Source organism: Apiospora aurea (assembly GCF_038362705.1).
Source record: "Apiospora aurea strain CBS 24483 chromosome Unknown utg000002l_segment0_segment0, whole genome shotgun sequence".
Lineage (NCBI taxonomy): Eukaryota > Fungi > Ascomycota > Sordariomycetes > Amphisphaeriales > Apiosporaceae > Apiospora > Apiospora aurea.
Window position 1 is genome coordinate 4,009,246 of NW_027117389.1, and position 15,398 is coordinate 4,024,643.

At 45.7% G+C, this 15,398-nt stretch overlaps 3 protein-coding genes across 3 annotated transcripts; 1 reads left to right on the forward strand and 2 right to left on the reverse strand.

The window, feature by feature from the left end:
• Nucleotides 1-6,880: 6,880 nt before the first annotated feature.
• Nucleotides 6,881-8,817, reverse strand: PG986_003603 (uncharacterized protein; the record flags this gene model as incomplete). The annotated part of the gene is made up of 3 exons (XM_066839825.1): nt 6,881-7,173; nt 7,215-8,684; nt 8,745-8,817. The coding sequence occupies 3 exons, from the start codon at nt 8,815-8,817 to the stop codon at nt 6,881-6,883; spliced, it is 1,836 nt and encodes a 611-aa protein (XP_066704889.1).
• Nucleotides 8,818-9,267: 450 nt separating this feature from the next.
• PG986_003604 (uncharacterized protein) lies at nt 9,268-13,155 on the forward strand (the record flags this gene model as incomplete). Its single annotated transcript, XM_066839826.1, has 3 exons — nt 9,268-9,567; nt 9,616-12,315; nt 12,418-13,155. 3 exons carry the CDS (start codon nt 9,268-9,270, stop codon nt 13,153-13,155), a joined length of 3,738 nt encoding a protein of 1,245 aa, XP_066704890.1.
• A 337-nt stretch (nt 13,156-13,492) lies between these two features.
• PG986_003605 (major facilitator superfamily domain-containing protein) lies at nt 13,493-15,224 on the reverse strand (the record flags this gene model as incomplete). Its single annotated transcript, XM_066839827.1, has 4 exons — nt 13,493-13,615; nt 13,660-13,921; nt 14,025-14,736; nt 14,900-15,224. The coding sequence occupies 4 exons, from the start codon at nt 15,222-15,224 to the stop codon at nt 13,493-13,495; spliced, it is 1,422 nt and encodes a 473-aa protein (XP_066704891.1).
• Between the last annotated feature and the right edge of the window lie 174 nt (nt 15,225-15,398).

Here is a 15,398-nt window from a genome sequence, read left to right on the forward strand (position 1 = left end):
CGGTTTCGGCCGTATTTTTATAATTATTAATTAATAACTTATTAAAGTTTTTAGGTTATTTCAGTCTTTTATTATAACTTTTTTTTAAGCTTATTTTTTTTTCGTAATTAATTAATTAACGTATACCCTTTTTCGTATTACGTAACCTTCGCCGGCGCGTTCTCTAAGTTTTCGGCCGGCTTTTATTAGTTATATTCGAACGGCTAGTTTTTTTACTTTATTAGGTAATATACCTGGTTTTCTTATTTTATTTTATTTCGCACTTTCTTTATTTCCTATTTTTCGTCGGCTTTTAGTTCCGGCATCGGGAGCGCTTTATCGGCCCTCGCCGTTTATAGCTTTAATAGCTAGATAAGGAAAACGTCGTGGAGCTGGGCGTACTTTTCGGGTAGGATTAATCGGTAAGTAAGGGTTTCGATATACTCTAGAATTTTAAAAGGTTCGATAAACTTAAGGGCTAATTTCCGGTTCTAAATTTTTAAGTTTTTAGTAAATAGGCCTACTATTTAGCCTACGCTTAAAATTAACGGCTTATAGTAGGAATTATAATACTTCGCTTATCTTTTAATCGCCTTTCGCTATCTCTTTTTTATTCCCGCCCGTAGCTCTTATAATTTTAATAGCCGGTTTTTTATTATAAAAGCTTTTTTCGAAAAGAAGTCGTTCTCGACGAATATTTAAAAATTCGGCTAATAACCGTAAATTACTTCGAAAAAGGAAAGGCTTATTAATAAATTAACGGCTAAATTAATTACGAAAAAAACAGTGTATAATAAATTCGGCTATAACTCTAACTATTTCACTACGTAATAGCGTAAATAAGTTTTAATAACCTGGTTTATACGCTTTATTTATCCGTCGATTTATAGGTAAAACGCTATCGAATACATTAATTTCACTTTACTTTTATAGTTTAACTCGAATTAAAAAGCGTTAATAAAAATAACTCCCTAGTCCGAAAACAGCCCTTTTAAACTCCCGAATTAATACTTTATTTTTTCGTAAAAAGTTAGGCCAGCTTTACGGCGTTAATAAAAGTTACTATTAAGAAAAAAAAACCAGTTTAATATATCGGTCCACTATTATAAAAATAATATTAACGGTTTTTTTATAATAAAAAAACTCCGGTAAACCGGTAATAAAGTTTATATTATACTTTTCCTTAAAGCGATTTAATTACGATAATAACGCGAGCTTATCGTAAAATCGGTAATATTTCGTTTTCGAGCCGAGGTATACCGAATAGCTTTTTATATATTCCGTTACGTCGCTTCGTAGCTCGGGTTAATAAAACTTTTTCTTTAAAAACTATATTATTCGATCGCGCCCGAAATAGCTATTAAACGAGTTATTATAATAAACTTATAATAATTACGCCCGTAACGCTATTTATTTTAATACGTAAACTTTTTTTTAAAGTATACTAAGCTTTTTTCTATAACCGACTAATCGCAGTTCGAATTAACCTCGGCCGCGGATTACGCTTTACCTTTTTAGTAAACTTCGTCCCGTTTTTAAGCTCGCATAATAAAAATTTTTAAATTTATACTAATCTAGTTTATTAAAAAGTTTTCTTCCTAAATAAACCCTTTTACCTTTCGCCGAAATATCGCCTATAATAAAACTATACGTTCCCTCGCATTTCGCGTCTTATATATCGCCTAAGTTAATACCTATAGTTTATTTTTTAAAAGTATAATATTTACTATTAATTTCCGCCTTAGCGTTAGTAATAATATTAAATTATTTTCTATATCGGCGATATAATTAAGCCGTTTCGACGGGCTATTAGCCGGGTTACTCTTTCCCGGCCGGTATATAATCGTAAAATTAAAAAGAGCTAAATATATATATTATCGTGCTTAGTAATTATTTAACTTCTCGCTCTTTATAAAGCTTTACAAATTCTTATAGTTTAATAATACTTTAATAACGTATTTCGCCCTTTTTAAATAATATTTTTAATGCTTAAAACACGAAACGATTACCAGTATTTCTTAATTTAAAATTCTATAATTTAATTTTAACCCCGAAAACTTTTTTTAAAAAAAAGAGATCGAGTATTAAAGTCCTCCGTTACCCTTTTAAAAAAAGTTCCGGCTATTACGAACCGGGAAGCGTTTATTTCGAGCCTTACCGGCTCTTTAAGGTTAAAATAGGCTAATAACGAAACTAATTAAAAGAACTACTTTAAGTACTTAAAAGCTTACTCCGCGGCGCTATTTAACGGGAATAAACTCTCGTTTTTTTAAGGTTACGCTTTTTTAAAAGCTTTATTAAAAAAGGTAGCGACTCCCGAATACCCCTTTATAAATCGCTGGTAAAAATTATAAAAGCCTAAAAAAATTTATAAATTATAAACGAAGTTTAGTATAAACTATTTTTAAATAATGTTTACCTGTAACGGGTCTATTAATACTTTTTTTACAAAGATCCGATACCTTAAAAATTCGAGCAAGCTTTAAAAAAATTAATATTTAGCGCGCTTAACGTATAGGTCCGCTTATATTAACTTTTTAACGATTTATCGTATATGTTTCTCGTAAGTTTCTTTATCGGCAAAATAAATTAAAATATTATCCAGGTATACCACACAGTATATATTAATTAGTCCCCCGAAACACTACGAAATATAATATTAGAACGTAGTTAAGGCGTTAATAGGGTTTATAGTTATTATTAAAAACTCGTAATAGCCGTATCGGGTATAAAACGCGGTTTTTTACTTATCTCTTAGTTTAATACGAATACGGTAATACGCATTTTTTAGGTCGATTTTAAAAAAAACTTTTAATTACGAGACTTTATTTAACATTTCCGAAATAAAGGGTAAAATATAACGATTTTTAATCGTAACCTTATTAAAGCCCCTATAGTTTACGTATAACCGCAGCGTTCCGTCCTTTTTAAAAACGAAAAAGATAAGGGCCCCGGCTAGGCTTTAAAACTCGCGGATCTTCCCTCTTTTTTTTATTTTATTTAGCTATTCGCGTAGGGCCTTTAACTCGGAATACGATAACAGGTAAATAAGTTTATAAAGAGGTTTTATACCCGGTTCGAAATCGATAGCGTAACTTATTAATCGGTTGAACGGAAAGATATCGCATTTTTTCGTATTAAAAAAAATAGTAAATCCGTTAAGATACTGTGAAAAAGGCGCGTTAAAAAAACGATTAGCGACTTTTAACGTTTCTTTTTCCTTTTATATATTCTCTTTTAAAAACACTACGGCGTAATACTAAGCTCGGCTTTTATAAGCGCGATAAAATACCCGAAATATAAAAAATTAAACCCGCGCTATATTAATAAAAAACTATTAACGGTTTAATTTCGTATCGAGTACTATTCGTAATATTTATATAGCTTTATAAAATAAAAAGACAGGGGCGCCGGTATATTAAGGGTCTTAATTAATCGCGATATAAAACCGGCGAACTTTTTAAATTACCCCTCGGAAATTAATAATATTAAACTTTATTTAATAAATATTATACGTGGGGATATATAACTTATTAATTAACGTAATTAATATTACGCGAAATAGGGCTCGAGGTAACTTAGCCTCCTCGGCGAAAGTGTAATTAATTATATTTACCCTTAAATAAGTATTTAAACTAATAAACGTATAAACCGGGGTAAAGCGTAATAATGGGATAATAACCGTAATAAGGGTCCGTAAAGTTTTAAATACTTCTATAATTAAACTAGTAGTTAAGGAGGGTACTTCTCCGTTTAAAACCTGCGGCTATTTCCCGATATATACTGTATTAGCGTTATATCCGGGGCTGTATATTTATTAACGTAATAGCCTTTTTTCCCGTATCGGTAATAAATAACTTAGTTTAAATTAAAATAATTCGCGGTGTTATTAAATAAAAATTATATATTACCCTAGTAAAACGATAAGGTAATAATATTTTATCGAGCTTTAAAAAGGTTTATTTTACGCTATTTAAAACTCCCTTTTTTAAACTCGGTAACGTTCTCCTCGTTTTAAAACCGTTTCCTTAAAATTAATTTAGTTCGGTTATAAGGTTTTTCGTTTTTTATAAAAACGGGGAGGATTTCTTATCGTTATTTCGTAAAGTCGATTATATTATTACGTCGATTCGGGAAGTTATTATAATAACTTATAATATTTTAACGTAAAAATAAAAGGAGTTTCCCGAAAAAATAGTGTGCACGTTTTTTATTAAAGCGTAAATATATTTAGCTTTTTAGGAATAATAAATACTTGTAAAACTACCTCGGATTTTAACGTAGGAGCTAATAGGTTTTTTTAATTATAAATTAATTATAACGTTTTTATTAGCGGGGTTTCGGATTATTAATTTCGTTTAAATTCGAAAGGTTTTTTAATTACTTTGTAACTATTTCGCCTCGTTTTTTATAAAGGATTCCGTTTTAAACCGAAACTATTGTTTTATTTTTAGCGTTATTTAATTACGGGCGTATAGAATACGTGCGCGCGAACGTTAATATAGTTTTAATGCCGTGTCGTAAATTATCCCTAATTTTTTAATTTAGCCTTTTATTACGCTCGTATAAAAATTAAGCTTAGTTACTCGTAACGGAATTTAATAGGCTTATTAAAATTTATATTCGAGTCGTTAACTAATAAAGCCCTTTTCGCGTCGTTATTAAAGTAATTTAAGCTTTAATCGCGCTTATCGGGTGCCGAAAGGGTATCGTTACCGCTATTCGAGGGTAATAAAGGCGAAAAAGGGTTTTTATTATTCCTCGCGTAATTAAAACGTAATCGCTAATTGTTAAGTTTTTTAAAGCGTTATTTAAACGAAGTACGGCTCGTTATAAGCTGCTCTATTTTTTTTATAAGCGTATCCGAAGGGATTCGGAGAGAAGTTTTTTTTAGTCCCGTGGTGTTCGAGGCTTTAACTATAACGTCGTTTATAGGCTTAAGGGGATCTCCTTTTTATAGTAAATTCGGGGCGTTCCCGAGGCCTTTTTACCCGGGTTTAAATCGGAGAGGGCGCGCTTTACAGGGGCTTTACCTTTTTTTTTTCGAGGTCGATATCGTTACTAAATAGGTTATTATAGAAACGTTAAAATTATAAAAGGTGCACGAATTTAAGTAGTAACGATAAGTAAGGGGTAATGAAAAGACAAAGCTAACGCTTATCCTTTTATATTTCTAGGGGGCCTAGGTCTCTATATATATAGGGCGGCGGAGTAAAGCCGGAACCGGTACGTAAACGCCCCGTTCCTTCTGCTCCTATCACAGAATTACGATAATAATAGGGAAAAATATTATAATAATTAAACCTGCCGCCTATTAAAGTTTAATATAGAATAACTCGGCTAATCGCGAGTAAGTAATTATTTTAAAGTGTATTAATGTTATTAATAATATTTTATCGCTTTTAATTATATTTAAAAGTTAATCGGTTTAATAATAATAATTCCTTTAAAAAAAGGACGAGATTAATTATAAATATAAGGATTAAGCTTTTTAAGGCGTTATTAAAAAGATAAACTTTTAATCCTATAGCTTTAAAGTAATTAAAAAAAATCTTTATTCCTTTAACGAAGCTTAATAACTTTAATTAATAGAGGCTTTTAATTCTTAATAAATATAGAAATTATATTAACGATAACTTTATATTAATAGCGTTAAAGGCTAAAATATAACTCTTTTATTTACTACTATATAACTCTTATATACTTTAGCCTTTAAATATTAACTATTTTAAGGTCTTAAAAAAGAGATTCCGGAAAAAGCTTAACTTAGTATACACTATTACTAATAATAACTACGTTAAGAAAAGGGATTTCTTTTAAGCTTAGGCTAAAGCACGTAAAATAACCTTTACCTTTAAAGTTATCGTTAATAAATAGGTAGTAATTAGTATTTACCCTTTTAATATTAAAAAGCCGATAAATAATAGGCTCCGACGCTTTAATATAATGCGAGCTATCGACGAGGCTATTACCGCCGAGGATACGCGCCAGCCGGCCGAACCGAAGGCTAAAAAGATTAAGACGCCGAAAAACAGGCGGCAGGTTAAAAATTTAAGGGCTGCGATGCTTAGTGTAAAGGTTACCACCGGTAATCTAATTAAAAGGTTACTATAAAAAAAGCTCGGTAAAAGTATTAATAATTTAACGGCTCGGATCGGCCGGTTAAAGTAGGAAAAGGCCGGTTTAAAGGCAGATCTAAAAAAATAAAGGCTTAAAAGAGGAGGAAGGTCGATGAGGACCCTAATAAGGGCTTTATTTATATAGTAAACATTAAGGAGGTTTAAGAGGACGTTAAAAAAGGAAAGCTAAAGAAAAGGCCGAAAAGGGGCGCCGGTAAAGTGGTGAAAATTAATGTAAATCGAGCTAGTAGTAAGGGTAACTCTATTATAGTGCGCACGAGCCGAAACAGACCTTAAAATACAGTGTGTGTTGCTCAATTGACCTATCTATTGCTGTTGTTGTTGATTTTTACATCTATTTTAGGGGGGTCAGTGAAGGGGGGCAGCCAGTAGGGGTTGCATCTTATATAGGTACAAGTCCGAGGAACGTACACCTTGAAAACAGGACAGGTCACAACGAAGATCAACCAAGACCTATTAAATTCATGGTGGACAAAGACCTACTCAATGAAGACTGTTGCGAGTGAATGCAAAGGGGCTATTACATGTGGAAACGACAATGTCTTTGTTTATTACCTTAGTCGGTAAGTGAGATGAACAAAATCCTTGCCATCGTTCCCGATAGACTTTGATTGGGATCAATAGTGTTGTGTTCTGCTATAATCGTCACACCCTTGACCAGATGACTTTTCCCAATCAATACCAGAGTGATACTTGTTATGGATACGCAGGGATCAGCCAATTCTATGAATGGTGTCTGCATGTCATGCAAGATCATTGATTTATACACATGTAGACTCAAGCTTCTGCAAAACATTCTCCCAAAATTCTGCAACCAACCTGCTCTCGTTACCATACTCTCCCGACCCGTTATCCTCCTCCGTAAAGTCGCCGCTGAGACAAGACTTCACACAGCCTGCATAGAGCGAGCCTGTCTGAGCCTCCAGCTCTTCCAGGCTATCCTGAGCCAGTAGTCGACTCCGGACCGTCTTCACCATGGATGCCTTCAGTCGTGACCCCGGGTCGGACGACTCCGTGTCAATTCCGAGCAGCGCGTGCACAGGACGCCACATCCCTATCTCGTAGAGAACCACCCCGAGGCTGTAGATGTCGTACAGCTTGCGGAATCCCCGGCGGCCTTCACGGGGAAGTCGAATTGGGCGTTGGGGTGGCGGTACAACTCATGCCAGAGATTGCCCACGGGGCTTTCCGTTGTCTCGTCAATGGCGGCGGGCCTAGAGTAATCGAAGCCGCATAGCACAAGTCGTGGTGTACCAGAGTTTAGGCCACTTTTGAAGTCTACCGGTGTCTCGAATACGACGTTCTGGCTGCGCAGGCCTTTGTGCAACCATTGCGTGGCGTGCAGGTACCAGATGGACGAGGCCAGCAGCCGGCCCATTTGGATGCGAGTCGTTAAGGATGGTTTCTTTCTCTCCGAGAACAGATCCAGGAGCGACACTGGTGGCTGTATAAATCCTAGAGCAGGGGTAATGGGTTTGTATACAAGCCCAAGACGGCATCCCTGCGTATCTAGTACATAGCCGACACAGTCCGGAACGCAGAACTCGGGCGGTTTGTCTTTGCCCCGTAGCAAGTCGGCCATACGCGCAATGCGGCTATGGACAAATGGAGGCGGCTCGCGGCTGTCTTGGATGTCTTCGTCATCTTCATCGTCGCATTGTTCGACGTGAGGCTCATAGTATCGCCACTCCACCCAGACCGATTGGCCCTGGTATCGTCCAGAGGAGAACTGTTCTAGAGTTTGTGACTGAACGGGATCTTCGAGCTCGAGGCCATCCCGTGAGATGCGGCTATTATATTCGCTTCGTGGCGAGATAGATGACGTCTGCCTTGCGCCGCCGTGCTCAATGTTCAAGTTAAGTGCCCTGAAGCGGGTGAGTCGCTCGAATCTCTCGGCATATGTCTGGCGGCTATTGTCGCTAAACATATGCTGTCGACGGTGTCGGTTATCCGCATTGGCTGCCTCCTGTGAGTGCAAGAGGCCAAGTAGGTCATCCACCTTTGTACTGACTTGCAATACTTGCATGAGCGTGATTTCCTGCCTCTTTAAAAGCTGCTCTCGGTCGTATGGCTCGAGAAAAACCATCATTCCGTCGTTGAGTTTGCCAAGGTTCGCCAGGAGCTCCTCGAACTTGTCGTTGTCCAGAGCGCTCCATTTGAGCTTCCTCGGGACCTGTCTTGTCTTTTCGAAGAACTCCAGGGCCCTCTTCTCCAGCCGTGAGTAACGATCAAGTACTGGGTCATCTGTCGCATTTGCGGCATTTCCCCCGGTTTGATTGACGGGCTGTTCTGCCTCAGCTTGGGTTGACCCTTCCGCAATGTTGAGTTCGAGCTTGTATTGGCGTCTGAGCCTCGCCAAATCTAACAAGAGCGTCTGGATCTCCTTCAGGGTGTCAACCATGGTGTGTCGATTGAACCGCATGCTGGGCTTCAGCTGCGTTTCTTCCTCGGAAATGCCGGCCAGCATGGCCCAGCCAATGAGCTTGTCCTTTTCCATCTGCAGCCGGACAAGCAGATGACCGCTTGTTTTGGGCATATCAATCGCCCCCAGGATCAATCTGTACCCTTGGTAAGGTCAGTAAGTCAGGAATTGCACTGTATCAGGGGTCCGGGATTGCTCATTACCTTTAACGCAGCCCGAGAAGAGCTCGAAGGCAAGGGAAGCCACACCTATTCCGAGGCCCGCTGCTTCCGCCATGATCCAGGGTGGCCTTCGGTGCTCTCTAGTATGGAAAATTTGAATCTGCACGTCTACGTACAATCGGCGCTGTGTGACGGACTAGCAATGATGAAGCTGCGGCAATTAGCTGGAGGGTGGGATAGACGTGACCTCCAGAGATTGGTTGTCCATGTCGGAGGAGGGAATACGCAGAGGGAAAACCGCCGACTGATGCCAGCTCATCGTATTACTGGGCGCAGCATTTTCGGTGTGCGTGCATGGAGAGGGGGGGCGCAGCAATTTACGTGCGGCGGCGCTGATTGGCACGGCAGTTGGAATGCTGCAGCTCAACTAACACACGCCCGACTCCACGATGAGGCTGGGGGAGGGACGTAAACGGCTCGTAAATCGTTCGATTTCCCTTCCGCCACCCTAGTCTCTGACGGTTTTACTACCTCCGACCTACGTCAAACTGGTTTCCCTTGCGCCATGGCCGACCAGCTCACCCGGGTCTGGCCAATAGGGGTCGACATTGGCACATCTCATATCCGTGCCGCCGTCTATCGCGAGTCCAACCAAGGGTCTTGGAAGGTGGATCTTATACCCGATGAGGACGGCAACTCCTCCCTTTCGTCTTACCTTGCCTTCAACGAACAGACCACATCCCGTCTGTTCGGAGAGAGAGCAAAGAAGAGGGCGGCGAAGAATGCGGGCAGGACCGTGGACGGCGCCAAACGCTTCATCGGGTACCCCGTACCTCCCAAGGAACTGGGGGCATATGCGTTCAAAGTCATCAATGACCCCTGAGGGAGGGGCTCGCCAGGCCTGGTTGTCCAGGTGGGAAATGAGCGACGCACACTTTCTCCCCTCGATATCCTGGCCATGCTGCTTGCCCAGGTGAAGAGGGACGCCACGGCGTATCTCGGACCCTACGGGTTCAGCGCGTTAATCAACGTCCCGGCATGCTTCACCCAGGAGCAACGGCGCATGGTACAGGACGCCGCCGAGGTGGCCGGCTTCAGCATCATTGGCCTGGTCCCAACTCCTTACGGGATCCTAGCAACACGTACCATCGAGCAGTTGCGTCAGCCAAAGAAAGATTGGACCAAGGTCTTGGCCATCGAAATAGGCGCGGGTTTCTTGGATATTGGCATCGCATCCATGGTCCAGGGAGCGTTCCACATGGACGTTACGGAGTCGGACCGACTTGGCGGTAACGATTTTGATAACCTTCTGTGGCATCACCTGGAGGCACAAGCGAGACAGCAAGGGATAAACATATACGCGGGTCGAGGCAAGCGGCGGGCCAGGCAAAGGCTGCTCAGCGCATGCGAGTCCGCCAAGAGGCAATTGACCGATATGAATCATACCGAGGTGTTTATTGAAAGCTTCTGGGACGGACAGGACTTCAGAGAGACAGTCACCAGGCGGGATTTCGAATCCCTATGCAAGAAGTGCTTCCGGTCAATAACAGAAGCCATTGAAAGGGCACTTGCGTCTGCCAGGTTGAGGAGAAAACAGATCGACGAAGTCATCGCTGCTGGGGGGTCGTATAGGATACCCAAGATGCGCAGGATGCTGGAGGACTTCTTCCGAGGGGCTTCCGTGATTCGCTACCTGAACCAGCCAGAGGCCGAGGTGACTGGCATGGCATACATGGCGCCTCTGTTGTTCGATGACCCCAAGAAAAACCTCAGACGCATGCCCCACGCACTCGCCGCCACCGTTGTCACCCCTTGGAGTATTGGCATCGGCATAGCGGATGGGACGATTAAGACGATTCTACCGCGGTACTCCAACCTGCCAGCGGAGCAAAGCACCGCCATCACGTGGGATGCCCAAGCGAAGTGTCCCCGGATAGTCGACGGCCGTTTTCACGCAGCAAAGACCCCTAGTTTTCGGCGAACTCCCGGTCCAGCCCCTGTTCACGTTTTCGAAGGCGATGAACAAGGGGCCATGGAGAACATGTGGCTCGGCACTGTCGGTATCGAGACCCTGATTCCTGATATCATCCACTACAACTTCAAAATACAGGTGACGATGAAGCTAAAGCGCTTTCACCCTACCATCCATTTTCGAGAAGAGGTCTCCGGCAGAACGATAGATCGAGAACTCAATCAGATGGGAAAGCTACAGCCCTACCAGATGGTCAACATGGTTGCCAACGAGCAGCGACATTACTCCATTGATGTCGCTGAACTCGGCCGGGTCCGCGTGCGGACAAGCCTAGACGAAAAGATTGACAAGATGCAGCACCAAGTTCACAACATGTCGTCTCCGCCCCCTCCCGATGGCATATTGGGTAGGATAGAGGCTATGCGAACCTGGCTGGATTTGAAACAATCGGCCCCCGTCGAAAGCTACAAGAGGCGTCATCGGGAACTTGACGAAATAGGCCAAGCCATAGCCAGACTGGTCAGCTCTCATGCTGATATGTGCTCAAACACGAGCAGTGTGCTGTATGATGTTGGCCACAACAAAAAAGATGCCAAGCTCGACACAATACATCCACCGACACCCAAGTGGTCGCCTAATGAGGCAGCACGGAAGGGACCGTTGCCTGCAATGTGCGAGGACGCCCTGACTACCGACGAAGTGATAGAGGGCTCCGTGATATATGCAAGACTATCTGGGGCTCGGACTTGCACCCCACCTATGAGGGGTTCAGCAAATCAATTACTGACGCCTCCAGCAACACCCAGAAACGACCCATCAGATCCTCTGGATGAAGAGACCATCCGAGCCCAGCAACGAGCCTCAGGTGAAGTCCATTCTCTACCCAGCCAGGTGAAATCGGCAAATGCGGAGGTGTCAGTCCAATCCTACCCGCAGAATGCGAGCATTGTTGCATTATCTGGTCAGGCGGAGTCATCGATCGCATCTCCAGTGTCCATCCCAAGCGATATGTCACTGTCCGCGCAGTCCGGCACAACAGGCAGTATCCAGCGGGCCAAATCTGCCATGAGAAGCGGCTTGGTCTCGCTGGACTTCAGTGCCAGACTTCCCAACGCTCACCAAGTGCCCACATCTCCATATTCGGATCTGGATTTCGAGCGCATATCGGCGTACCTACGCACCCAGAAACGCGAGGATTGGTCCATAGTACCCAGACTATACACCGTCCTCACCCTCATCGACCAGGCCGACGCGCTCGACACTTTCATACTGAACGGCATGAACGACATGTGGTTCCCTTTTGAGATGGGGACCCTGCCCCCTTCGTTACCACAATCGGCACAGGCCGACTTCCTCAGAATACAAAAGGTCGTGTATGAAGGCTCCAAGGCACATCAGCTCGAGTCCGGAGCCAAGCGGCACGCCTTCTTTGGCGAAGATGATGACATCCCCTTCGTATGCAAGAAGATTTTGGGTAAAGGCGCCCATGGCTCCGTGGACAAGGTGACAAGCACCATTAGTTACAATGAGTACGCGAGAAAAAGGTTTCCGAGACCCAAGGTTGGAAAAACCAATTTTGCAAGCTTCAAGACCGAGCTCGATATTCTCAAGAAAGTGAGACATCGGCACTGTGTATCATTGGTAAGTGGTGTTGCATTCATTCCTTCTCCATAAAAACCTCAGCTACTACCTACGGTCAGAGGCCGAAATGCTGACAAACGAGAACCAACCACTCCAAACTAGGTGTCGACGTATGCCGATGCCAAATGCTTCGCCATAATCCTTTCCCCCGTGGGCGACTGCAACCTGGACCAGTTCTTTACCGCGGCGCGCGGGGATGAAGAGAAGCTCTCGATGCTGCGCAGCTTCTACGGGTGCCTGGCCAGGGCGGTGCAGTACCTGCACGACGCGCAGATCCGGCACCGCGACATCAAGCCGCAGAACGTCATCGTGCGGGCGGACCAGGTGTACCTGGCCGACTTCGGCATCGCCCACAGCTGGGAGGGGCTGACGGGCGGCACGACGACGGCGGACACGGCCAGTACGCCGATGTACGCGGCGCCCGAGGTCGTCCGGGTCGAGCCGCGCAACGAGGCGGCTGACATCTGGGCGCTCGGGTGCGTCTTCTTCGAGATGGCCACCGTGCTCAAGGGCGCGACGGTCGCGGACCTGCGCGTGAGACACTTCGAGCCCCGCGCCGGGAGCCGCTTCTTCTGCTACAACGTCGACCATCTCGGCTCGTGGGCCGAGCCCCTGCGGGACCAGGGGCTGCCCGAGGACGACCTGGGCTTTGGGTGGGCCCGCCGCATGCTGCGGAACCGCCCCGGGGAGAGACCCGACGCCAGGAGCCTCTGCAACCTCATCGCCCACGAGTCGGCGTCTTGCAGCGTCATGTTCAGTGGGACGTGCTGTGGGGATGGATTCGAGACTGTGGCCGTGACTGACTACGGGGAGGACCAAGACGCTATGTGGGATTTTTGAATCCCATGGGGTGAAAACGATGTACTGCTTCTCACTTTCAGGGGATATATAAATGTAGCTCTATATCCAATTGGTAAACAGGGCAATTTGTCCAATGACTGCTTTATCCTTGGGCTATCTGTGACCGTAAGCATGTTTGGTTATATATAATCTAAAAGCATAGAAGCTAATCCTCAGCCCAGTCTAGACTTTCCTCTCTCTGATATTATCCGATCCTTGTCGCGGTGGACTTATACCCAGAAATCAGATAGCTGTCCTCCAAATATGCCAAGTCCAAATCCAAGTCTTACAAGGAACTTGAAATGAACAATAACCTCTGCCAACCCCGGCATGTAACCTAAAACGCCACCCAAAGCTTCATCCCCGTCTTCTGGAACCGCACCGCCAGCGTGACGGCCGTCCCGACGAACATCATGACGCCCGAGAAGGCCTTGAGCCCGACCCAGCCGCCGACGGGGCTCTCGAGGATGGCGCCGGCGATGGGGGAGGTGGTGAGCCCCCGACGGAGCTGGCGAGGAAGCAGAGGCCGTTGCGGTAGCCGAGCTCGTCCAGGGGCGAGATGGACGCGACGAGCGCGGCCATGAGGGAGATGTAGGCGCCCGAGGACAGGCCGAACAGGACCGCGAACGCGACGAGGACGGCGTCGGTGCTGCCCGGGATCCACATGGCCAGGACCAGGAGGCTCGCGACGAAGCAGGCGCCGCAGAAGACGTTGAAGCGGCCGGCTTTGTCGGAGAGGTAGCCGGAGCTGGCGCGGCCGACGAGACTATGGTGAATAAGACGTTAGCTACGTACCTTTCATAGGAGGTTTGAGAGAGAGAAAGAGAGCGTATATGTGTGGTTCTTCGAGTTGGGTTGGCTTGACTCACCTTGCTGCGTTGTAGAAAGTCACGAGGTACTGCGACAGACTCTCGCTCATACCGGCACCCACGGCGGAGCTGGGCAAATACGTGATGGGCGCGTAGAGGCCGTACGGAATAAGGAACTGCCCCAGAAGAAGAATCTGGAAGGCGCGCTCGCGGAAGGGGCTCAGCATCTGGGCGCGGGACATGCCGCCGCCGCGAGCTCGGTTGGCGGCGGTGTTGCTGGTGTGCCGGGCGCGGACGAAGGCGTTGGCGACGAGCAGCAGCGCGAGGATCATGAAGGCGCAGATGCGCAGGGTCCAGCCGTAGCCGACGGTGCGGAGCAGGTTGGAAATGATGAGGGGGAAGACGACGCCGCCGAGACTGGAGCCCGTGGAGAGCAGGCCGAAGGCGAGGCCGCGGCGCTTGGCGAACCAGCCGCTCACGCACGCGAGGGCGGGCAGGAAGACGGCGGAGACGCCGATGGCGGAGCACACGCCCTGCGAGAGCAGGATCTGGTAGTACTCGGACGAGAGCGAGGCCATCATGAGGCCGAAGACGTGCAGGAAGGAGCCGACGGCCACGAGGACGCGGGGGCCGTAGGTGTCGTTGAGCCGGCCGATGACGGGGCCGAGGAAGGAGAGGAAGAAGATCTGCAGGGACGGGATCCACGCGATCTGGCTCGGGGTGTAGTCCGAGAGCGGGCCGTTCTCGTAGTACTGCTGGAAGATGCCGACGCCTAGAACCGGGGGGAAGAACACGGACGGACGTCGTTAGCGCCGAGTAGGTAGTCGGTTTAGGGGATCTCGGTCGATCGGGGGGGGGACCCGCATCTATCCCGAGGAATAGCGGGGAGGACGGGAGGGAGAGTGGGTTTGGGGAGAGAGATGCATGCAACTTACTATTGACCCAGCCGTAGCTGCAGAACGAACAGCACCAGGCGCCCAGAATCATGAGCCAAGCCTTGGCGCCTCCATCGGGGACTTCGTCGTCGCTGTTATCCTCGACATCGGATGACTCAACACTGCTGTCGCCCGGCCCATCACCGTTCGGCGGACCGCCGGCATTGTCGGCTTCCTTCTCGGCCTTCTTCTCAGATTCAGTGATCTGACCAGGGATGGTGACAATACTAGATGGTGAGATGTCTTGGTGGTGCGACTTACGGGGTGTCTGCACTTTTTCTAGCTCGGCCATGGTCAGGCTAGCGTCGGCGCCAATTGAAGCCATGTTGGTAGATACAAGATATGACAAAGAGATAAGAAAGGGAGATAGTTGTCGGTGTAAAATTTGACACAATGTATCTTGGGCCGCACCGTCCGTATGGGTTGGTTTTAGCCTAAATGACCTAGGCTTGAGGAGGAGGAGGAGGAGGAGGAGGAGGAGTCCAGGAGGCGAAGGCGA